Raw genomic sequence first — 27,094 nt, 5'->3', positions numbered from 1 at the left:
CGGCGGTGCACAAATGCTGCGCAGCTAGCGCCATTCGACGGCCAACACCGCGGTTCCTGGTGTGTCCGCTGTGCCGTGCGTGTGATCATTGCTTGTACAGCCCTCTCGCAGTGTCCGGAGCAAGTATGGTGGGTCTGACACACCGGTGTCAATGTGTTCTTTTTTCCATTTCCAGGAGTGTATATCTCAACTGTTGGCGCGTAGTGTTATTCATAGGAAAGTGAGCGAAGTGTCTCTAAATGCTTGTGAAATTTGCAGCTGAGGCAGAAGTTGAGTATCAACCTCGGATTTACCTTGTAGGATGTGGTAAATGGGCTAAAAACCATATCCAGGCTGACCGGCAAAGCGACTCTCGTCTATAATTAGCAAGGTGGATTCAACGATGGTTCAGCGCACCTCCGAACCTGTATTGGAAGCGGCGTTGCTGCACGCGTGGCTATCCAGGCGCCTGTAGCAACAATAGCATTCCTTACTGTATAACAATTTTTTAAAAATAAGACGTAACTTAAGTATTCGAATAAAATATGTCCATGGTTTTATTTTATACAGGTTAAGAAAAGTATTGTAGATCCAAGTTTGCCTCTTGGTACTCATTGTGCATTTAAGTACTGCAGCCTGTACAGATCTCTTCCGCTCTGTATGATATGAAGGCCACTGCTTTGCTGGATGATGCGTCAAGCTCCGCCACTTAATCGTGTTGCAGTAACCATACGTGTCTTCTGGACAGCGAATTTTCTTAGGAAGGCATCGAAAAATTCACGTGATTTCGAAGACGCATTCTCATTTCCCAACTCGAAATATCTACAAAAATGGTGAATGAGAAACCTTCCTTTAAATATAAATTTATAGCTATAAGAGATGAGAATTTTACAGTAATTATGAAGTTCCCCTTGGGGATATCCAGAGATCATATACGAGTATTTGTTTAGGTTACTTCATCCGCTGCAAAAACAGATTGTAAATATTACCACGCATCTGTGCCTTAATGAGAAATGACAAAATGCAATATAGTATCTTCACCATCAAGTGTTTGAACAAACGTTAAGATGCATATGATTTTCTTAGACTGCGGTTTACATTTAAATGACGAAAGGACTTAAATGCACGTTAATACACCACGTTCAAAAAAATGCAATACAATCTGAAAATTAAAATAATTCCCTGAATTGTCATATTTCGCATTAAGAACCTAACATTACGAAAGGAATACAATTTATTTGAATATAATAGAAATAAGTATTTTATATATAGTAAAAGGCGAAAATGAAATGATAAAATCGTTTCATAACCGTCACATAAAAAGTAGCACACTATGAACAGACGTACTGTAGCTTGACTAAACTACTTAATCATCCACTTCGAGTCAACGTGTTTAAATAGTTTGTGACAGTATTTAGGCATAACATTCTTTGAAGTATTCGGATATTATTAATATTCTGTCTGTTTGCATTTGCACTGATATTACTTAAAAGACATCGCGAGACTTTGAAGCTTGTGTGATAATATGTAGTCTTGTTTTGTATGAATTCTTATCATTTAGGACATATATTCGATGTAAGATTGTTAAAAAGACTTGTGGAAAACTATTTTTAAGAAACATCAGGAGTAAAAAAGGGAACTACGAAACGGCATGGTCATAGATTCGCGGCGAGCAGAAACTCTTTAATGCTATTCGAGATTGCTTTAGAAAACAAATCTTATGGAGTTTATGTGACATTACAACAGAACTCAATGAAAAGTATTATCAAAATGGTACGAATAGTAATTACGGACTTAAAAAGCAACCAATTTCATAGTAAAGAAAAAAGTGACAAGCGCTTCAGATACCTACCACTGCAAATTGCTTTTGCTTCACCTTAAAGGTTCTGAAAAATATAGAAAGAAAGGAGAAGCAGTTAATTATATTGTAACTATTGATTTAAACTGGCTAGCATCATTATTCCGTATTAAATTTCAATGTATGCTACTCTCTCTAGATTCAGTTGTTTCCAAGATATTACTCAGCATTATCTGTCAGTGTACTACTCGACATTGTAGGTAATTTTATATTTTTTCTTATAAGCTTGTGCAATGCGTTTATGAGAAACGCTTTAAAACAAATAATTGAATGGCGTAGCTGTGCTAGCTGCGATAGTCTAATATAAAAACACAAGGAAAATACCCAGTGGTCTTTCAGTCTTCAGATGAAAGCTTGTGAGAGTAAATTGTACGCCAGCGAAGAGAGAGAAACGCTACTCATATTAGGAGAACATAAGTTATCAGAACAGTAATTGTGTTTCCTTTTGTTTACCGTCAACTCCAGCAAGTGGACGAGTTACGTTAGCCTGGGGTACCTGCACTGTACGAAAGTCTCTTTTCTGTTGCGTTTTTGAGTAACCTCACGCTTACGAGACTGATACTGTGTGACATATTTTTTTAACAGGTGTTGAAGAGTGACAGTGGATTACTGAATACAACTACAGGTTGTTATTTTACAAAGATGTACTGCAGTTTATGTCTTCGTAACATACAATGATACAAGTAAGTGGTGGTTACTGTTGCTCTGGTAAACAAATAGTATTATGTCTCTGGATAAAAGGTTGTTTGGTGTGGTCAAGGTAAATGGAACATCATATATATAGTGATCTATAGATTAACTACAATTATAGGAGGAAAGAAAAGCTAATAGTTCAATCTATAAGGGAGTCGTTTCGTATTAGAATCTACTTCATCCAATGTTATATTAAATTGCTACAACCATTAAGTTTAGCAAATGTAAAAAAGTAAAAAATGATATCTCAAGATTTGTTACAATTTTTAGTCTGGACTACCGAGTAGCTGCCCACCTTCAGCCGCAGGTGAGAATACTCTGGAGCGACGGCGTGCTGGTCGACTTGCATCACGCCAGGTCGCGTCTTGAGCACGTACACCGTATTGATGTGGGACAGTATGTTCTCGAACGTCAGCTCAAGGTGAGGCCTGACCTGAGAAGATATACAGATAAAGCAAATTATACTTACTCTTTAAAAATCTGTATAAAGTTATCAGAAAGACAGCGGACACTCTGCAATAACTGTAGACACAATAAAATTTTCTACAGCGTGTATAAAACGACACCAAGGGCCACGACTGAGATACTGATTTGAATAAGGACAAAGATAAAGTCAATCTCAATGAAAATAAGTTGCAGCTATAGATTTCGGGACAACGCAAACATAGTGAAGCTCAGTATAGAGCCAGAACATAACATGCAATAACAATTAATTGATTTGTTGTTGCATGTCTTGTTAAGCCTGACAGCTGGCAGTATGTTGCAACCAAGGCTATTAGCAACGCTATTTTAAATGTGACTGAATGATATTTATTTATGTTAATTTTTTAAACATGTTTTTCCATTAGCGTAAAACCATCACAAGTACTTCGTCAAGAAGTTTGTTTTTCTAGTCTAATACTCGAACCATGACCCACTTATACTATAATCAAGACTGTTACTGGCTTTGCTGTAGGAGCCAATTTCGTTGGTGTGAAGAGTGACTGAAGTATGTTTTCCAAATGAAAATATTTCAAGCGTAATACTTTTTATTTTAAAGTCAATATTTAAAACTGGTAACTCTTGATTTTGAGGATCTCTAAGTCAGATGGACATCAAATAAATTGAATATAATCATTGTTTGATATTTGTCACTTGCAAATCAAAACCACTATCACCTATGAACACACTCACTACTAAATATGTAACTTTGAGGGTGCACGTGATATTTCTGCGTGTAACTCCCACAAATTGCTTACCTTCTGCCGAGACATCGTCTTCTACCTGCGGCTCTTGTCATTTTTTGGGCGTGAATCAAGCTGTGATTCATAATTACAACTTGAATCTCAATTCAATTATTAGTTAATATGTTGTCAATTTAGTCCTATAGACTAAGTTAGTGTGTAGTCCACTGCTTAATATGGAAAACGGGACTCCATCACAGACCGACGGTTGTGTATACAGCTAATCATTTTTTAAGATACTAGTTGTTACCCACGGCTGTGCTCACATGTCAGTAGTTTTATTATGATGAGTGATGGTATATACCCTATTGTATGTGAAATAACATCAGCTGCCCCAACGTGTCTGCCTCTTTGGGTAAACATAGATCGTGATGTGCTCCCCGCTGCCCCCCTTCCCAAGCTGTCTCAGCGCACGATGTGTTGATATACACAGCACCGATACTCAGCAGAGTGCAGAGAGGGTCATGGACAGGAGCACACATCTGTGCACTATGTTACTGATGTACCACTATGTTGTACAATGTGAACATTATGCAACAAATAGTGCAGAAATGTGGAATAAGGACATTGAGCACTGTATAAGCATTGTATTCAGTACTTTGAATCATATCACATTACACATATCAACAAATAAATAGATTTTCACACATATAATAAAGTTCAACTGTCAAAGAGAATTAGCTTTATGAACGAATAAATAGTTTTCCTTAATTTACATAATATTCTTCAGTCTAATAAGTATGGCTATGATTTTCCAAAACATTTGTTCTTCCTCAGTGTTCAAGCTATCTCTGTACCGTTTTCATCGTAATCGATTCAATAGGCCAGTCGTGAAAACATAACAGAGGGAGTTACTGTCCATACTGTGGATGACAGTATGGATTGACGATGGCATAGCTAAAGTAAGGATTGACAGAATGGGATTCCAAGCAAATATAACGTAGGAAAACAAAATTCACCATTGTAATATTCAAATAAAAGGTGAATCGAATGTTACCACCATCCATATCAAAAATATAATTTCATGTGGAGTGTATACTACTGGAATCAGATTTTATTCAGCCAGTGTTTATGGCAAGTAATTTCTGTTCGTGTGATAATGATCTAATTTATTCATGTTAATTGAGATGTGATACTATGTGAGAAATTAGATGTCCGAATTGAGGTATGTTAACCCTCCTACATCCATCGATACGCTTCGACTAGTAGTTGAAAAGGTTGTTTATGAAAAACATCGAAATCTACAAACGTCTAGAGTGAATTCTACGATAATCATGCTCTATGGCGATAATTCTTCTTTTTTATGTAGTTGTTGACTGAACAAAAGACCGGTGTCACGTAATCTAATATTATTTCCATAACGAACCAAAAAACAAGATAAACACGTTTAATCAACATGCGTATTTTTAAAATTTGAAATGAAAGTACGGTTGTTCGGAAGAGGACCACTAAAACTCGGTAGTTTAGTTGTTTTAGTGATTTACAGTGCTGTGACCTACTATCATATACAATGTTGTTCAAATTGGCGCTGGCCGTGTAAGTGATTTTTTTGGACGAGACTTTGTGGTCATAACTGCAAACTAAAACAGCTGTGGAAGACAAAGGGAAAACTGCTGAACGATCTGTCCTTTCTAAGGAGGTGCTGGACCGTGTCATCGTACCAAAATTTCTTTGGCAACAACCTCAGTTCGGAGGTAGAGAAACGATACCATCTTCAGACGTGCTAGCCATTTGATACTGACAGAAAGCATCCATCACCATTCCAGCTTGGATTTTAACACTAGGGTGTTTCTGAGGAAACATCGTAAGCTGGCATCCCAGATATTGGCAATGGACTGGGACAATACAGACAGTACAACGCAGAAGCTGGTCTATATTTCGAGTGAAGTGGTAAAGAACCGACAACAAAGGGAATTTATGAATTTAGGACAGATGAACAGCTCAGCCGAAGCTGAATGCTTTTTGGCACTACAGTGAATCTTTCAACACATTCCAACAGCAAGGCAACTACAATGTGCTGTCTAAAGGTTTAAATCATTCCGTGATGCCTCAGTGCATACCAGCAGACGGCATTATACAACCTTTGAAGTGTGTCTGAAAACTGCTGCAAGTAGAAGCAGAGAAGAAGCAAAATAACTGCTGTGGAGGCCGAGTTGCCACTGTTATTATGGTGGACCGAATTCGTGAGTTCGTGAAACGGCGTCTGGTGCATACACCGCTATGAAAATTTCTCCCTGCCACTATTACACAGCTATGCCCAGGGTCAGGCAACAGGATAGGAGAACAGAGGTTCTACAACACTCCAACAAATTAGTAACAAAGTAACACAAATGAGCCGAAAGGTTTACTTATCTTTGTGGCTTGATGACTTATGAAGTCTGCAACACTGGTTGTAATACAACACAAAAAAGGCCATCAATGATTAAGTGCAAATAATCACAGGTAAACTCCACAGAGCATAGCAAATGCAATTTACAACAACTGTCTATTCACTTCTAAGACTTCACTGAACGAAGTTCACGGAGTTAGTCGGCGCTGGACGATGATTTATAACTAAGTGGGCGAGAGCTGCTCTTCTATCTTCCGAGTAGGCTTCTGTCCGTTGTCGTCCGGTCATTGGCGGATTTTACTCACTCGGAAATTGGACGAGGCGAAGTCAATATCTTCATCCTCTGCGCTGCCCGTTGTGTTGGTGGAACTTGCACCAGTGACGAGTCTCTAAGGCACTGGCACCAGCTCGCATCTTTGCCCCTGTTGCGCTTTTTCTCTGGGTATGTCTTGTTCGCACGACACAGCGAAGTGTTAGCCAACCAGCAGCTGCACGAGACCAGGGTTCGACAATATTAACAATCCACCACAAGAGAACTGCGACGCGTTATCAGTGTCTCGCCGCACGAAAAAAATATCCTGAGTGGAAGCTGCTGGTTCGCTCTTACCTGTCAGTCACCTGAAAGAGTAGCATTGGCAGGGCCATTTTTACATAGAACTGTCCAGTGGCACCACAGAATGTAATGTCAGTAGTCACCTAACAATCGAAAGAACACAGGGTATAGGGAAGGCTGTCTCCAGAATCACCCTGAAGAGGGCCACGGCAAAGACAGGCGAAAGGTCAGCTATTTTGTTTCTCTTCGAATATTATACTGATTGAGTCTAAACTAAAAATTATTTTAAACATAGCTGCGTAACAGCAACGGTTCCACGTAATAAGATGAAAAGCAGCCGACCAGTTGCAAAGGATAAAGTAATCTTTACCTAGGTTTCAATAGGTTTAAACCTATCTTCTTCAGAAGACGGCAGTAATGTAATACTGCCGTCTTCTGAAGAAGATAGGTTTAAACCTATTGAAACCTAGGTAAAGATTACTTTATCCTTTGCAACTGGTCGGCTGTTTTTCATCTTATTAAACTAAAAATGTTTTTATTAGAATATTGCATCATTTACGATGGTAATATGCAAGTACACTGAAGTTAATTTGTATGGTAAGCGAAAAATGTGCTGCATGTAACAAAAAAGGTTTGTATAAACAAACTGCTCAAACCTTTGTCAGAAAATAGTCTACAGCAAGCAATACGCCAACAATAACATTCGTGAGGGCTAACATGACTTACGCAAAGTATTTCTTTTTCCGTTATAACACAACACTACTGATATATAATGAGGAATGTACTCTGCTGAAGTCATGTGTCTGTCTATGACATTTGTCATTAGCATGGAAAATAATTTGTTGCCTTTCTGTTTACAAATCATTTCCTTAACACAGAGCATCCACTTCGTCAGTTAGCCACATTTAAATACGGTGTATCGTGCTGTAACAGCCACATATTTTCTGCCACAGCGACACGCACGTAATTTATCTTTGTATCGCAAATTAGTCAGAATTTGAACCCACATCCGCCAGTGCACTATTGTTTCTGAGTAGTAGGAAACATTTTCACCCTGTTTTTTTCCGCATGTCACGAATTCGTAATAGCTCAGATCACAAAAACACGAAGTGACGCTGCACTGTGACAACCTGTTGAACCACCTGAGCGGTTGCAACTTGGGAGTTCTGCCTATGGTGCGGACACATTTGCTTCAACTGACGTTAAGAACGCTAAATTACGGACTTCAGAAACCTATTAAATGATAAAGGCAATATCGGGATATGTCTGGACGAAAAATTATTAGAGGCATTACTCCAAAAATCTGTGAGCGTATTCTTTTCAAAGTTATAAATATTTCAACTTCGGCATTCGCTAGAAAACTATTGTCTTATAAATAATGAATCTTGCAGCATTTTATGCGTTGGCTCATGTTGCAGAAGGAGCAGATGGAGATAGCGGCGATAATTGTCTGAAAGGCTCCTCTTGAGATCCTACATCAAGCAATTCTGAAGATGGTAAAGCCTTGGATTATTTCTGCGAGTTCATACTACAGTATTATTTAGGAGTGCTTCTGCATTAGTAGTTTTAAAAAGGGACTAACGTGTGGGCTTTTTGTGTAACTTTCAGAAGCAAGTTGTCCGCCAGGGTAAAGTTGATATTGGTCATTTGTGTATGAGAAGAGATGCTTAACGGCGAAATGAAACGGAAGTCAATTATTTGTCCAAAAGAAGTATAATTTCTCTTGTGCATGGAGAAATTAAGGAACTCCATCGTGATCTTCCTCCAAAAATGGGAACTATATAGGTAAAAAGTATAAAACTCTTTTGTATTCCAATAACGACTGATATGTACCGCTACACGATATATTTTATAATAATGTGCATTTTTAACCAAATTACGTTGTTCTGACCCTTAAGTAACACAAATATACAACTTTTCTCATTTTGTATTCATTTATCAATTGTATTGTACATAGAGGGTTAATGATTTCAGTTCCTCTTTACCAGGAAAGAAACAAAATAAACCCTCATAGTCGATCGATTCAAGCCGGTTAGTGTTACCAAGCTTCGCACATTCTGATATACCTACAATGAGTTTACGAGCAGCTTTCCTAAGCAGGTCTCCCTTTAGGGCACAGAGTAGATTTGTACAAACCACGTCTATGGGAACAACGTCGCTTACCGTGTCGAGGATGTCCGTGACTTTGCAGTCCGTCCTTCGAGTCCTGGGCATGACGCGGGCGATGGTGGCGCCGGTCTGCACGATGCGGAGCTCGCGGTCAAACATCAGGTGGAAGGGGAACACGCGGCTGAACGTCGCCGGAGACACCTTGGGATCTGCGGACAAATTTTACTCTCAGATTGTGTACTGAACTCGCTTGGCTGGGGGTCTATGGTGCTGCAGTACTGCGACAGGGTACTGACCCTTTGCCTGGAGCTATGCACGGCTTTATGGCGTTGTCACTAGCATAACTGGCGGATCTGAACCTACTGCCCAAAATAACGGACATTTTTAACTATATTCTGACTTTCTTCATCTTCCTAACACCCTGGAAGCAACGGTCCTAAGACCTTAACGAAAAGAAAAGAAAATTGGCCAAAGAAAGAGTACGGGCCCACCTGCTTTCTAGTAGCATTACCCAAGGTTTTTGACTGCATAGATCACGATCAGATTACTGATTAGTTAACCTCAATTAATCTCTTATATGACAACCAGTCAGGTTTCCGGAAAAATCGCTGTGCGACGGACGCTCTTTTAAAAGTAACTGATGTAATGAAACTAACTGTCGCCAAACAGGAGGCAATTATTAAGTGCTTTTAGAATTTCAGCAAAACTTTGACACTGTCGAGTTTGACAGAGACTTACTAATCCTCAGTTCAGAGAACTTCTTCCACCCCTAATACTAAACGTTGCAGAAATAGCTTTGTTTTCTTCTGCAATGAATTTGGAGGTTATTCCGGACTTTAACTTAGACTGCACTGAACACAATATTGCAGTCTATAGACAGCTGTCAACCTCATTTCATTCACTACAGAAATGTAAAGGAAGTATTTCATCTCTAGTATTAAAACAAAGGATTAGAATCATTAATAACCTCCCCCCCCCTTGGACAATTATCGTGATCCTATTTCCCAAGGACTTTCGTATGGGCACTCAAGGTAGCTGGAACTGGCGGTGAATGATGTGTGATACATTTGCGACGTACGCAGTTTGTACCCTAACCCTCCTGCCTCCAAACAATTATCATGGCTACCTGCTGATAAGTACAGAGACATCGTACCCTGCATTTTCTGTAACGCACCATTGTACTCCTTCTCAGTTATCCTCACATTTATCTTCAACTTTTACACAATTTCTGTAAAAACTAAAATCCTACATACACAAATCGTGATTTTTATTTCAAAGTGCAACGGATTTTTAACCCTAGCGACTCTTCATCAGGTTCTTGAGAAGTATACATCACTTTTGATATTTACGTTACTACACGTCTTGATAAGGGTACATTGAAATTTTTACAAAACTAAGAGACTATCAAATAGTTTCTTACGGTTTCCGGTAATAGTTATATGATTTTAAAGCACGGTATGAATATACATATTTATTTACATATATTCAATTTTCATCCTACACCACATTTGTAAGCACAATTCAGGCAAGTCAAAGAATATACAAAATAAACATGTTACATATATGTAGGTGTTACTTCTAACATGATGAAAAGGTGTTACATTATTATTTACACAATTCTGTCATTTGTAAAGGAATTATATTTGTAAATATCACATGCAACAAAGCAAATATTTGATTGTGTAGGAAAAAATAACTTTTAAAATTACTGAAAAAACTGTGGCTGTAAAACTTTGTTTATTCATTGGACGTGTTTCCTGAAAGTTTTGCTTCATGTAACATTATTTCTAATGGTTCTAACACATCAAGTTCTCTAAAGTACCCCTATTTTCTGAGTGGAGTCTTATTAGGCTCTTGTGGATGTCAATAAAAATCTGTGTCTGTTATAGTACATATGGTTAGCAATTGAGGGTTCATCCAAGTGGTTGAGTCTGAAAGTATTAGTAAGTTCTTTGTATTGTGCCCTGAAATTAATTTCTGTGTTGCCTACGGAGAATGTAGGGCAACTACCACATTGTAATTTAGACATTCCATTGTGTTCTGCTACTAGGATGTTTGTGTTTACTGTATGAGGCTAGTGTCGTCCCAGTCTGTTGTTTGTGGAGAAAGATGTTTTTATGTTGATATTTCTAAATTAATTAACAGCTTTTGGTAATGCTGTACCTAAATAGGGTAACATTGTGAAGATTTGGTTCTGCCAGTTGTTTTTCCTTTAGTGCTTCCATTACTGATGTAACAGAACAAATGGAATATTTAAATTACACTATGGCAGGTGCTCTACATTCTGCATACGCAAAACGGAAATAACTTTTCATGTATGTTGCAAAGAACATACTAATACCTTCAGATTCAACCACTTGGACAAATCCTCAATAGCTAACTATATGTACCATAATAGACAAAGATGTAGTGACATCCAAAACAGCCTAACAGTAGTCCCCACAGAAAATAATGTTACTTGTAGAAAATCTGATCCGTTAAATCAATTACAAATAACATTGTATAAAGATGAGGTTTCGGTAAACGTATCAAATGAATAAATTAAGTTTAATTGCCACAGTTTTTTCGGTAATTTTAAATGTTAATTTATTCCTAAAGAAACAAATCACGTCTTATATCTACACAAATAACTCTTTTTACATATGATATCACTATAGAAATAATAAAATACCCCTTTTATTGTCTTAGAAGTAACACCTATTTATATGTAGCATTTTTGGATTTGGATACTCTTTTACTTGCTTGAACTGTGGTTATAAATCTTCTGTTGACGAAAATTATATGTATGTGTATAAATATGTCTGCTCATACTGTGTGTAGAAACAATGTACCCATTTCTGTGGAGTGTAAGTAGTTCATTCGTGGTGTCTTAGTTTTGTAAAATCTATATTCACAATGTGACACTTTGTAACATACCTATGTACTCTTAACAGGAAAGGTAGTAACCTTAATTCGATACTGATGTAAACTGATCAAGTACCTGAAGATGAGCACAAAGGGCCCAAAATGTGTTCACCATTACTTTTTCCTCCCGTTTTGTCCACAGAGTTCTGTGTCAAGTTCCTTCCTTTCTTATCACCCATTATCTTTGTCACTTCAGTCTTCCGCTCTTCCTTTGCTAATGACATCAAATACATATTCAAATATTCCAAATTAAAATGTTATTATTAGTCCCACTGTTTTTTATAATAATAATAATGCCAATATTTTTATTAATATTATACGTTTTGTGTATAATAGTAATCACAGCAATTAACTTCACATTACCCGATTACTTATATTAGCACTAATTGGAAACTTCCAAAGTGTTAAGGACTGCATGATGTTTTGACAAATAGTACATGCAGGTGCCAGTAGAGTGGCTTTTATAGTTTGTAAATGAGTATTTGCTCCATACTATACTAGAAAGCTAACTCTGCACTAAAATGCAGTATTGGACATTGCAGTAACACTGAGTTCAATTGTAAATACTAGTAAAGCTTGTCTACACGAAGGGGAAATGACATCACGACCCAAGGGGGCGACAAGCCCCTTCCTCTCATCAATGAAGTCATCATTATCATGTATCAAGCCACATACTCTCAGTCTCCCCCCTTACCCCTCTCCTCTTGCTCCCATCAACAGCCTAAAACAGCATTGTAAACTTTTTAAAGTAATACAACTAATCACAGCAGAGTATTTTAGTGGGCAACATACACTTATATGTTTTACATAAAACATGTTTGTGAACGTCTAAGTTATGTCCCCAAAGCCTAAGAGTCATAAATTAGATCAGCATAAAAAATAACATCGTAAGCGGGTACATTTTATGCCTTAACTTTATGAAACACACAATGGATCTTTAAATTAAATATTTCCACACACAAATAGTTGAATGATTCTAGTCAGATCTTAGAGTTCTGACCCCACATCTAAAATACATGAAGGGTGTTGATATTTCAATCTGAAGGTATATTATAAGTGGTTCATAGAATGGACTGATATTGCCTAGGGGTCCTGCAAGTTTTTCAGTAATGCGTCACCTTAGTAAGTATCATTTTATGTGGGACAAAGAGAATGCAAGTATTCTGCACTAGAAAAATATAATCGATGTTATTAACTGTAAGGTGTCAAACAAATAACACACCTTAAATTGAATTCCTGAAAGAATTTCAGTTAAATCAGTATGTCACATGACATGACACGTGGAAATGTACGAATTATCGATAGTAAAGTGAGTAAACAACACAGAATTTAATGAATATAAATCACTAACACTCACACTAGTAACTGCACACAAGTAATTTCCCATATCCGAGCTATGGGGGGAAGGAGAGTTTGACGACACCAATGCCTGTCCACACAGCGGGACATCTAGTGGACACAATGAGACGCCGGAGCCACTGTGCAGTCCATTGGTAAAGGCAGCCCTTGCCCTGCTTTTAACGGCGACCCTATGGAAAGCCTTTCTACAGGAACACGGCTGGGGATGGTAGATAAATGTACGGAGAAACTCAACTCAAAACATGGGTGACTCACTATAACCAGCTGTGTTAAAACTCGCACGAAAGAAAACGTTGTTTATATCAGTATTATGTACTGGAAGTTAAATGGTTCAAGTGGCTCTGAGCACTATGGAACTTAATTTCTGAGGTCATCAGTCCCCTAGAAATTAGAACCACTTAAACCTAACTAACTTAAGGACATCACACACATCCATGCCCGAAGCAGTATTCGAACCTGCGACCGTAGCGGTCGCGCGGTTCCAGACTGTAGCGCCTAGAACCTCTCGGCTACTCCAGCCGGCTACTGGAAGTTAAACTCTGCTCTACGTAAGAAACGATGCCTCTCTAATGGGTGCAGTTATAACAACTTGTGACACTCTAATTGGCCAGAGAGATAATGCGTGGCCACCAGCTTTGATTTAGGCAAATGTAGACAGAGAAATTCGCTTTTTCTCTTGCAGCAAATCGTCAAGTGTTTGAGCGAGGCGACTCGCGCCCCGCTGAGACAACTGCGAGAGTCATTATGCGAACACTTGTTCACAAACTCGTCTGAACTTGTAACGAGTTAAACTGCAAAGTCTCCTAGTACAGAGAACCACAGCGAACACTGACTGTTAACCCTTGTGAGTGATTTGAGGGCAACGATGTACGTGCTATTCCAGCAAAATAGCGTGTACCATGCCAATCAACTTAGCCAGGGAACATGTAGGAGTCTCGGATTCACTGAAAACATAGGAAATTTGTCAGACTGGTGTTTAACAGTCAAGAGACATTTAGAATAGATTCTCAGGTTCATAGCTCGTGCTGATAGCAGCCACTGCCACCGACGACGAAAGGTGAACACACACACTCACGCTAAGCCAGCAAGTGATATTCAATTGATACTCAGAACTGCTGTAGTCTCTGTCTCTCCTGCTTTTTCGTACATTCAACCACGTTCTGTAGTTAAACATAGTCGCGATTGTCAGGCTTAATTGAAGCAGAAACGCGGCATACCTGATCTAATGAAAATGGTTGGTCAGCCACTGTGGAGTGCTTTATACCCTGAAGTTATTAAATTGTTTTAATTGTGTACTTCTTTTTGATTGTTCTTTGCCGAACCCCATCCATTATTTGGTTATTTTAATGGTGCATTTTAGCTTAATCGATATCTCTGGCCTCAACTATATTTAATTTGTTTGTATTTTATCGAACCCTGACAAGGTCGACAACCATCTTACTATTAAAGAACATTAGAATAGTTAGGAATTTCGCTTTCAAATTGTGGTACCCAATATCAGTATTTTACCATCCTGTAAATACACTCCTGGAAATGGAAAAAAAGAACACATTGACACCGGTGTGTCAGACCCACCATACTTGCTCCGGATACTGCGAGAGGGCTGTACAAGCAATGATCACACGCACGGCACAGCGGACACACCAGGAACCGCGGTGTTGGCCGTCGAATGGCGCTAGCTGCGCAGCATTTGTGCACCGCCGCCGTCAGTGTCAGCCAGTTTGCCGTGGCATGCGGAGCTCCATCGCAGTCTTTAACACTGGTAGCATGCCGCGACAGCGTGGACGTGAACCGTATGTGCAGTTGACGGACTTTGAGCGAGGGCGTATAGTGGGCATGCGGGAGGCCGGGTGGACGTACCGCCGAAATGCTCAACACGTGGGGCGTGAGGTCTCCACAGTACATCGATGTTGTCGCCAGGGGTCGGCGGAAGGTGCACGTGCCCGTCGACCTGGGACCGGACCGCAGCGACGCACGGATGCACGCCAAGACCGTAGGATCCTACGCAGTGCCGTAGGGGACCGCACCGCCACTTCCCAGCAAATTAGGGACACTGTTGCTCCTGGGGTATCGGCGAGGACCATTCGCAACCGTCTCCATGAAGCTGGGCTACGGTCCCGCACACCGTTAGGCCGTCTTCCGCTCACGCCCCAACATCGTGCAGCCCGCCTCCAGTGGTGTCGCGACAGGCGTGAATGGAGGGACGAATGGAGACGTGTCGTCTTCAGCGATGAGAGTCGCTTCTGCCTTGGTGCCAATGATGGTCGTATGCGTGTTTGGCGCCGTGCAGGTGAGCGCCACAATCAGGACTGCATACGACCGAGGCACACAGGGCCAACACCCGGCATCATGGTGTGGGGAGCGATCTCCTACACTGGCCGTACACCACTGGTGATCGTCGAGGGGACACTGAATAGTGCACGGTACATCCAAACCGTCATCGAACCCATCGTTGTACCATTCCTAGACCGGCAAGGGAACTTGCTGTTCCAACAGGACAATGCACGTCCGCATGTATCCCGTGCCAGCCAACGTGCTCTAGAAGGTGTAAGTCAACTACCCTGGCCAGCAAGATCTCCGGATCTGTCCCCCATTGAGCATGTTTGGGACTGGATGAAGCGTCATCTCACGCGGTCTGCACGTCCAGCACGAACGCTGGTCCAACTGAGGCGCCAGGTGGAAATGGCATGGCAAGCCGTTCCACAGGACTACATCCAGCATCTCTACGATCGTCTGCATGGGAGAATAGCAGCCTGCATTGCTGCGAAAGGTGGATATACACTGTACTAGTGCCGACATTTTGCATGCTGTGTTGCCTTGTGTCTATGTGCCTGTGGTTCTGTCAGTGTGATCATGTGATGTATCTTACCCCAGGAATGTGTCAATAAAGTTTCCCCTTCCTGGGACAATGAATTCACGGTGTTCTTATTTCAATTTCCAGGAGTGTATTAGAATTATGACATTATGAAGTCATACTTAGAGAAAATATAAACGTGACTAACGAAAATCTATGATATTCAGTTTTTGCTAACATATAATTATGCCTGAACCCGTACACTAATTCCTGTTAGCGATAACGTGTCCTTTACAGGGAGTGTACTTGAACTGACATTGAGATCGCTGTATAATTACATCACAGCTGCATTTTTCTGACCTCTGCATTCGTCAGGCATTATCTTCCTACCTTGCAGCCCTTAGGTTCAACACCAAATTCCTAAAAGACTCACAGAGGCACCTTGCGCAACTGTGGTAGGAAGACAGATCAGAACCAGTCTCACACATGTTGGATAACAGAATAATATTGCTTTGTATTTGCATCTGAACTTGAATTACCCGAGATTTTGTACAAAACGACCTTTAGTGGACTGCTGCAAAATTTACCAACTGAAACTGTTGCGCCAAGGCTCTCTGAAATGCTTATAGACTGTCTTACCTCTAATAGACTACTAAATAACACCGAAATATAATCATATTATACAAACACACACAACATAGCCAAAAGGAAAACGACATGATCAAACATGATTTTAGGAGGGAAGGAAGGAAGTGTTTTGGCGAGATTTTTATTGTAATCCGACTTTTAAACGGCATACGTCCATAATAAACAAGCAGAAATATATAACGCAAATTGCTTACATTCTACAGAACATGTTCAAAGCAGTGGCGGTACACGACAGAGATGAAACATATCCAGAGATAATGGTGAAACACGACAGAGATGAGAGGTCTGTATCTCAAAAATACAATCTTTTCCTCCAAAATAAAATTTTTCATAATAATAAGCAATACTTGCATCTATAAACACACACACACACACACACACACACACACACACACACACACACACACACACAAATAGCTGGTAAGAGGGTGCTTATTACAATATGCAAATGTTAGATAATGGTGACCGTGCCAGGGTGGCAAAATCCCATGGTAAGGTGGTTGACTGTATGTGATGAGTAGGTCAGAAAAATATGGTCTAAAAACTTTTTCGTATTAAATTTTTGTGTTGTATCAATCAATAGTAAATATCAGCGTCTTCTGACAAGTCAATTCGGAGACAGAGATGTGCAATGCACTGAGAGATGTACGCAGTATCCCCATGGCATAGTTGTCATGGTATTGTTATTTTTAAGTTTTTCTTTCAAGTCCACAGGTGGCTGACACAGTGGTGGTAAGTCACGGTAGTACAGTCTTGTTATTGTGTCAAGGGAACTAGGGACAGTAGAGAAAGGGTGAAGGTACCTGAAGTAAGGTCGTATGATCGCATGATTACATGTCGTAGGGCGTCAGTTGAAATTGCAATTGCAATGGCAGATCGAGACCTTGACCGAATTGAGATTGACACCCAGCACGGTAACGTACGGGAACCTCAGGACAGGACAACAGACACAATGCCGCGAAAAACAGATCAGGGGGTGCAGCAGGACGAAATTACCGAGCAGCAAGCGGCGACCAACATAATGCAGAGATGCAGGAAGATGGAGAACGTCTTGAATATGTAGAAACCATGGTACATGTAATAAGAACTCCCTCACAACGGAATATAGGTAGTAGAAGTCGAAACGTTTCTCCGTATGGTTACTGACGTCAGTTGCGGACAGAGACGAGAATGTAAACGCAGAACGAAGCGTGTTGGAAGAAGACTTATTAGGACCCGTTAAATAGTCGGAAATTCTCCAGCAACTGCCACGCACGATAACGATACAAAACAGAGAGATAAAACGACAGATGCGTGAGCAGAGTGCGCGAACAGCGAAACAACTTCGTGACATCAAACAACAGTTCACTCACATAGAGGAACAGGCAAAAGATTCCACAGATATGATCGAAAATTTAATAATAGGTCACACGAAATTAAGAACAGATTCTGACAAAGTCCATGTGGACGTGCAAACATTGAGTGACGACACACAGACCGAAATCAGAATATTACATGATTTTACTTACAGTGAAATTGCAAAGATAAACAGGTTAATGCAATTACACGTCAAGCAGCAGGTACAACTCGACAAATAGTTGAAGACAGTCTGTTGCAAAAAACGAATCACGAAAACGGTTCTCTAGAGATACGATTCTCACATCGTGAGAATAGAAGCGAAAACGAAGTAACTATTCGAAAAACAGAAGAATTGTTGCGAACTATACAAGAGAAAAGTGATGAAGATCATACAAGCTCTGAATCCGTAAGAACTTCCGACTCAATAACGCCATCAGAAAGGCAAGAAGTTTAACAAGGAATGAAAAAAGATTTCACGCAAATACGATTCCAGTCACAGGCGGAGAAGAAGTTATGCAATAGCCGACCGCCTGCGATGCCACAGGTACGTTTCGAAACTTGGGAAGAGCAGACGGCACCACGAAGACACCGGGTTCCAGAGGCATACTTTTCGGAACAATTCTAACCACATGATGAAGCGACAAGATTAGCCAGGCAAGACAACAAGCCAATAAGTGACAGGGAAATGCAAGGGCACGAAGTCTATAGGGTAAAGAATGCCGACACTCGCGCAGAGCCGAGGGAAGAAAATCCTTTACAACAATATCATGCAAGACTAGGCGAAATTTACGGTCGGCAATATCCAATGGATTTACCACAACCTGAAAGACTGACATGTGAAACGATAGGGAACAAAAGTGGCGAGGACTCTCGAATTTCGTACGATACCATGACAAGGTACAACAACGATCGTTTACTCACTGTAAGGAAGTTTCAGCTTTTCCATTAAACGTAACTCACTGCATCCACTAACCTTCATTCATCAATTCAGAGTAGGACACCAGAACTTTGGCCATTATCACACAAACTGGACTTTATATTTACCCATATGTATGGAACAGTAGCAGAAACGATGCAAAGCGTAGCAGCTACATGTCTACCATATGAAGATTTCAGAGACAAGTTTCTCTCACGCTATGGTGGAGTGAAGCTCAAAATAGGGTGAAGTATGAAATACTATAAAATCCATACTTCGAGAATTCCGGAGAGAAGAGCACTGCAAATTTTTCTATGCAATGGGAAAGAAAAACCAATGTTTGGATGTGCCATACAGCGATGGAGAATTGATTAAATTGTGTACCATGAAGCTGCAACTAAAAACCCAACAGTCATTGGTAGGGCGTGGAGGAAATGAAGTGGAAGCCTTCAAAGGAAATTTGAGAGAACTAGAATTCATATTCTCGGAAGATGAGGCAAGAAAAAAATGAAACCCGCATGGAAACGTGAATGAAAGTCCACCAAATGCTCTAGAGACCGCACGAAGGAATGTCAGGAATGTCAGCTACTACGAATCGCGTGATAACCTGGCGGCGAGAAATGACAATCGATTGCAACAAAGAAATGGGTACGGATACGGAACAAGAAGTGACAATGGTTGTCCACGCAGAAATGGCAATAATTGCTACAGGACAATCGCAATTGGAGGACAAACAGACCGACAAATTTCTAGAGATGAACCCGTATCGACAAGTCGAACAAAGACTGGAAGGACCGAATGAAGACGTGGAGATAAGGCCACCAAACCCCGATAAACTTTCGAACTGAGGAGAGAGCGCCCAAGTCAATGAGGACAGCGCATCTACCCAAGCAAGCAGCAGCAACATAACGAGAGAAATATACACCTTACCACGAGAGGTGAAAGATGAAGGAACAGAACGGCAGTGAGCGAAAGAAGTCGAGATACCGCAAACATCAGGTTGGACAGGAATTAGTTGGGAGGATTTTGCAAGTAACGGATTTTTAAACCTTAACAATTTCAAACAGAGTTTTGCTTAATTTGATGCAGCACAGTAACTATGACATAAGACGAAAAGAAAATCAGTCCTTTACCAAGTAAGGATATCAGACTATCAGAAGTGCAAAAAACATTTTTTTCACCTAATAGTTTTCCAAAAATATGATAAATATTTCACATCGGCTGGCACACCGTCTCTCAGCACAGGCACCAGCATTCAGCGAGCACTACAGCTGTAACAACAAGCACACTCAACACGGAATGTAGAGAGCAAGTCTGTGGCAGCGCGAGGGTTAAAGAAGCTTTTCAGACACGTATATGTACATGTAATAAATCTGGTCTGTGAAATACTATTTGTGGAAAATGAGCTGTAAACAATATCCTCTCAGAGCATTTCCAACATTAATAATTAAAATATCTAAATGTTCATCGTTATTTTAATTATTTTACATGCCTTGGTTTAGCTTTTATATTATTATTTAACTTTTTACATTTGTGTTTTTGTTATTTTAGTTCACTGTTTCATATAAGCTTAATTTGTTAATTTAAATCAGTAGATAACTCGTTATTGTGATACAAAATCATTATAATAATCATAATCGTTAAAGAAATGCTTAAAACATCCCACAACTGTAATTGTGCAGTCGAGTCTTTTGGGATCAACAGATGGCCAAGTTTCTTGTCCTCAGGTACGACACTAAAGACTGTTTTTACACGCTGCCCACCTGCCTCTTAACACGTTTCATGAGTTTCGACTTATAATTCAAAAATCTTTTTTTGAAGCCCCAAATGTCCTTGCAACAGCACAGAAGTCTATAAATCTAGCCGGCCGCGGTGGTCTAGTGGTTCTAGGCGCTCAGTCTGGAACCGCGCGACTGCTACGGTCGCAGGTTCGAATCCTGCCTCGGGCATGGCTGTGTGTGATGTCCTTAGGTTAGTTAGGTTTAAGTAGTCTTAAGTTCTAGGGGACTGGTGACCACAGATGTTAAGTCCCATAGTGCTCAGAGCCATTTGAACCATCTATAAATCTAACGTCTGACCAGGTCAAAAGATACTTCGGAAAGGTTTCCTTTGCCACTGAGGAAGAAAAATCTGGATTTCTGTTATATTCTTGTAGTGGTCAGTGTGAAAGAACCATTTAGAACATCATACCTGAGGACGGTAGATCTGTTCTTCTGGTGATCCTAAAGGGCGCGCTGGCACATGTACTGTAGTGTTGGCAGAAGAGCCAACACCGTGTTGCTAGAGGAGGCCGAAATGCACGATTTTAAGCTGGCGTGAGGTCTGGAACAGTTAAAGGAGTTGAGTCTAATAAATAAAGTACGAAGCTCTTGGAATACTTAACTTTATTCCATAATTGGTGAACATCGGTCTGACGGTACAGGCTTTATAAGATAACCAGCAAAAGATAAATGGCGCCTTGCTAGGTCGTAGCAATTGACGTAGCTGAAGGCTATGCTAACTATCCTCTCGGCAAATGAGAGCGTATTTGTCAGTGTAGCTTCGCTAGCAAAGTCGGCTGTACAACTGGGGCGAGTGCTAGGACGTGTCTCTAGACCTGCCATGTGGCGGCGCTCGGTCTGCAATCCTGACAGTGGCGACACGCGGGTCCGACGTATACTAACGGACCGCGGCCGATTTAAAGGCTACCACCTAGCAAGTGTGGTGTCTGGCGGTGACACCACATGTACAACCATGCCACTCACATGCTTTTAACGTGTTACCACGTGGGCGATGAGTACCGGGAAAGCACGCATCTGATGAGCGAAACCAGTCAGATAAATCAAATAACAAGCGATCTGTGGCGATATGTGTGTACATCAGTTACATGAAAATTAACTTATCATCTTGGCGACCGTGACAGGTCGAGAACTATGGAATTTTCTTGCTCTATCTGAGCTTCCACACAATCTGTAATATCTAATGACCTGTGGCAGCATGTATTCTGAAGGACAGAACTTTAAATTCCCGGCTGGTCATCGTAATTTGGAATTTTCATGACTCAATAAATCGCTTGAGACTTAGAAAGGACATGACTAACGTTCATTTCTAGACTCTAGAGACCTCGTCGTCGACGGGATGTTAAACGCTATGCTTGCTTCCTTTGGATACGGCTTGCACATGACCATAAACTAAGCGAATTGACCGTGGTAGTGCACTGTAGAACCACTTTAGCAAGTCATCCTCCGGCCCAAGGAGTGCCTGTCTTATAGATATATAATGCAGGCGCTCACCAAGTGACAGCGTGTCATCCTCGTGCACCTCTGGGGCAGCCACTTTGCCCGGTCCGGACTGCTCTGTGATGAGGAACTGCACGTGGTCGCATTCTTCCTTGGTACGAAGAATCTGCACATCCACCTCGGTGCCGTGTAGTTTGCTGGCCACCGTCTGAAAGCACACAGAGACTAAAGATCCATGTAGTGGGTACTAATGCTTTCAGGAACTCAATAATAATACAGGCCATCACTTCAGACTGGGTGTTTTTGGTGGACGTGTGTGGTAAGTAGTCTGTAGAAACGAGAGCCGAATAAAACTAATATCTGTAAAGGGATCTGGGCTTAAAACGAGTAGCTACACAGTGATGTTTCTCTATCCGGAGTGAGTCCGTTCACAAATGAATTACACTTCTGTAGGTTTATTAAATACAATCGGAGCTTCCCATAATTTTCGGGTTTGCAACCAGATCCCATCAGCATTCTGCCAGGATATTTTGGCCCAGAGACGTCCGGCAATTCTCAGGTGAGTAGACGATGTACTGAAGAGACCTGATGCCCCATGGTATTTATAGCGAATTCCGCGCATGCCAGTGAGGAAGAAAAATCTGGATTGCTGCGTTTTACGGCACATGCATATATAGGTCAGACGACTCGAACGGTCCAGGAACGCTGTGTAGGACACAAAAGACACACCCGTCTGCTGCAGCCTTCAAAATCAGCAGTAGCAGAACATTGCATTTCCATGGGACATTCAGTGGCAAACAATAATACCAAAATTTTAGCACCGGTTTCCAGCTTCTGGGGCTGTAATTAAAGGATCCGTGGAAATAAGTCTTGCTGATAATTTAATGAATCGTGACAACGGCTTTCAGCTTGATAGAAATTGGAATCCTATTATTAAGATGATGCGGTCACGACGGAATCGATATGTTCAGTTGATACTCAGCGATTAGTTTATTCTTTCTTCACCACTGAGGGCAGCACACACAACTTGGCTGCTTCGCTCAAGTCACCTCCTAATGCATGCTCCGTAAACCGCCAGTACGATTCGCATGTGCGGAATTCGCTGTAAATATAATTACTGCATCAGGTCTCTTCAGTTCTTCGTCTACTCACCTGCGGATAGCCGGACGTCTCTGGGCCGCAATATCGTGGCAGAGTGTTGATGGGATCCGGAAGCAAACCCGAAAATTAATGGAAGAAGAAATACGCCGAGAAAATTTCAGAAGTCACACAAACGCAGTTCTTCCACAGGCGATGTCACCAACACAAACTTGTACAATGGCACTTTGAAACGTTTCTGTCAAAAACGTTTCATGTTATGTTTCTCTGGTTTCATGATGTCTCCACTTCATACTGGCACCTGGAATTATCGGTGCGATTTTTGATGCAACCTACGAGAAAACTGAGCAGTGGGACATGCATATTTCACAACAATGTAACTAAACGATACAGACAAGTTGTGTTCTGCGTCGGTCTAACGTGGTATTTCCACTATCGTTAGCCTGGTGGCGGGAGAGACCCTTCTGAATCAGTTCCGCTTACGTCGGGATTCGTTATCGCGGAGGGTGCTAAGGCGCTTGGCGATGGACGGTTGGTGAATGGACATCGTAGCCTGAAGAACGAGATTAGGGACCTCGCCTTAGAATGTAATTTTGTAAGTCTTCAGGCTATCTGAAGTATTCTAATTCAATGTATTTCTCTGCGACAGTCTAAGAATGATAAATAATGGTGTATTAAGAGTAGGAAATGGTGTATTTTGCAGGTTTTGTTTAGCTTTTTATGAGATTTACTTTGTCATACCAGAACTTAGGTTGTGGAAATGCATTGTATCACAACGTGTAGAGGTTTTGGCAGAATGGTTTCTATTACGTGAGAATCTGCATGTGAACGTACTCTCGTATGAATGTGGTTTCAATTCTCGTCGTAAATTCATTTCCGGTTCAGTTTCATGAGTAACTACGCAGCTTTCTTTTGAATGGTACCACACTCGGTCATGAATTCTTTCTAGGGGCCCTTAGCACTGTCCTATTGTGTTTTTGTCTGGTAAACTCATATGATGGTAAATACTCACGTAGTTAAATGTTTTCATTTGATTTCATTGTGCTAAACTCTGATTTTCGAGTACTTGCGTTGTTCATATAGGCAACGTCACAGATGAGTGCGTTGCGTCCTCACCTCCTGATATTTATTGTTCTCTTGTTTCCTATGCAATTAATTTGAATTTTTACTATCGTGGCACGTATTTATCAATTTAATTTATCTCATAAATATTCGAAAAATTTGCGAGCGGTTCATTTTATTAGGTTTGCACCTAAGTGGTTCTTTTGTGCGTAGGCTTGCTTTGTGTGTGAATGCTCGGTGCCATTTCATTTTTAATGCATCATGAATGTAATGGAAGGCATATACCTAGTGACATGAAGTCACATGGTCAAGGGCTGACTTCCTTCAGTATTTAAGTATGAACTTAGTGTGCGTGTGAATTTATCCTATCCTACTGCCATTTTGTACGAACTATATTCATGAGTTCCCTCAGTATCCAACATACATTTCGTTGGAATGATGTTGGTACGTTAAAAGTTGCCAGCCACAGTGGCCGTGCGGTTCTAGGCGCTACAGTCTGCAACCGAGCGACCGCTACGGTCGCAGGTTGGAATCCTACCTCGGGCATGGATGTGTGTGATGTCCTTAGGTTAGTTAGGTTTAATTAGTTCTAAGTTCTAGGTGACTAATGACCTCAGACGTCGTATAGTGCTCAGAGCCACTTGAGCCGTTAAAAGTTAACTGTTCTTTTCAAATGTTTCTCAAACAACAACTTCCCCGTTAGAATAAGGATAATAATCCAACCTGGCGTTTTTCCTAAACGCAAAAGTTCTTGTAGGTCAATTCTTTACATGTTTCTCAGTCAGAATGTAATACATTGTGTCGAGACTTAACCTCCTGTTGCCTTTCACCCTAAAAGACTACATGAATAATTTGACACTAACTGACCAGCTGACGGAAACACATAAGGGTATACACTCTTATTTAAAAAAAGAAAACCAAAAAAAAACGAGAGTACTGTGAAGGACTAGAGATACACTGAAGCGCTAGACAAACTGGTATAGGTATTTGTATTCAAATGCAGAGATATGTAGAAAGGCGGAACACGGCGCTGTGGTCGGCAACGCCTATACAAGACAAATAGTGTCTGGCGCAGTTGTCAGATCGGTTACTGCTGCTACAATGGAAGGTTACCAATATTTAAGTGAGTTTGAACGTGGTGTCATAGTCGGCGCACGACCGATGGGACACATCTCCGAGGTAGTGATGAAGTGGGGATTATACCGTACGACTATTTCACGAGTGTACCGTAAATATCAGGAATCCGGTAAAACATCAAATCGACATCGCTGCGGCCGGCAAAAGGTCCTGCAAGACGGGAACAACAACGACTGAAGAGAATCGTTCAACATGACAGAAGTGCAACCCTTCCGCAAATTTCTGCACGTTTCAATGCTGGGCCATCAACAAGTGTCAGCGTGCGAACCACTCAACGAAACATCATCGACATGACTTTCGGTAGCCGTGTACCCGTGATGACTGCACGACAAAGCTTTACGGCTCGCATGGGCCCGTCTACATCGACATTGGACTGTTGATGACTGGAAACATGTTGCCTGGTCGGACGAGTCTCGTTTCAAATTATATCGAGTTGATGGACACAACCTCATGAATCCATGGACCCAGCATGCCAGTAGGGGACTGTTGAAGCTGGTGGAGACTTTGTACTAGTGTGGAGCGTGTGCTGCTGGAGTGATATGGGACCCATGGTACGTCTAGATGCGAATCTCACAGGTGACACGTGCGTAAGCATCCTGTCTGATCACCCGCATCCATTCATGTCATTGTGCGTTCCGACGGACTTAGGCATTTCCAGTACGACAATGCGACATCCCACACCCAGGTATTGCTACCGAGTGGCTCCAGGGGAACATTTCTGAGTTTAAACACGTCCACTAGCCACCAAACTCCTCAGACATGAACATTATTGGGCATACCTGGGATGCCTTGCAAGGTATGTGCAGAATAGATCTCCACCCCCTCGTACTCTTACGGATTTATGGACAGCCGTGCAGGATTCATGGTGTAAATTCCCTCCAGCACCACTTCAGACATTAGTCGAGTCCATACCACGTCATGTTGCGGCACTTCTGCGTGCTCACTGAGGCAGTACATGATATTAGGCAGATGTACCAGTTTCTTTGGCTCTCCAGTGTAGGACGTTCGTATTCACAGGACATGTACATCAGTATGTTCTGAAGAAATGATTAGCATTTGAACCACGTCGGCCCACGAGTTCAAGTTCAACATCGATATCATGCCACAACACCACCAACCGGTAAAATGTGAATGCGGCTCTCGCTGTCGCTACAAACAGAACATGGTGAATTGGGTAGACGCTCAGGATGCCTTGCAGACGTACGTGCGAACCGCAGCGTCAAATCAGTGAGTTTGAAAGAGGGTACATTATTGGCGTGAGAGGTTGTGCTGAAATTGCTGCTCGTGTGGGACGAAGTGTCTGGGCAGTGCTACGGGTGTGTACAGTGTGGTTTCACCGCCAGACACCACACTTGATAGGTGGTAGCCTTTAAATCGGCCGCGGTCCGCTAGTATACGACGGACCCGCGTGTCGCCACTGTCAGTGATTGCAGACCGAGCGCTGCCACACGGCAGGTCTAGGTCTAGCACTCGCCCCAGTTGTACAGCCGACGTTGCGAGCAAAGGTTCACTGACAAATTACGCTCTCATTTGCCGAGACGATAGTTAGCATAGCCTTCAGTTACGTCATTTGGTACGACCTAGCAAGGCGCCATATCCTTTGCTATTTATCTTGTGAAGCATGTACAGTCAAGAGAGATGTTCACCAATTGTGGATTAAAGTTAAGTATTCTACCAGTTACCTCCTGTGTTGCTAGTCTTATTTCTCTGACCTGTTCCAGACCTCACGCCAGCCTGCGTGAGCTTAAACGCGTGCCTTTCGGCTTCCTCCAAACCCCGTGAATTGGCTCCTGCCAATTCACCACATACAGAATGGTTCACGGTAGACCGTAGAATACGAAGAGAGGGTCGACATCACATACGAATGGCATTGCAG

The 27,094-nt window shown here is 41.4% G+C and overlaps 1 protein-coding gene across 1 annotated transcript in view; it reads right to left on the bottom strand.

Annotated features, from left to right (window-relative positions):
- The window catches only part of LOC126095135 (guanylate cyclase soluble subunit beta-1), a 237,714-nt gene that overhangs the window by 130,773 nt on the left and 79,847 nt on the right, over window positions 1-27,094 (bottom strand). The window contains exons 6-8 of the mRNA XM_049909854.1: window positions 21,976-22,129; window positions 8,799-8,953; window positions 2,826-2,963 (exon numbers count right to left, since the gene is read on the bottom strand). Coding sequence (XP_049765811.1) covers window positions 2,826-2,963; window positions 8,799-8,953; window positions 21,976-22,129 — 447 coding nt within the window. The remainder of the gene's footprint in view (window positions 1-2,825; window positions 2,964-8,798; window positions 8,954-21,975; window positions 22,130-27,094) is intronic.

This window comes from Schistocerca cancellata, chromosome 8 (assembly GCF_023864275.1).
Source record: "Schistocerca cancellata isolate TAMUIC-IGC-003103 chromosome 8, iqSchCanc2.1, whole genome shotgun sequence".
Taxonomy (NCBI): Eukaryota; Metazoa; Arthropoda; class Insecta; order Orthoptera; family Acrididae; genus Schistocerca; species Schistocerca cancellata.
The sequence above is the reverse complement of the archived record's forward strand: the minus strand, read 5'-3'. Positions and strand labels throughout refer to the sequence as shown.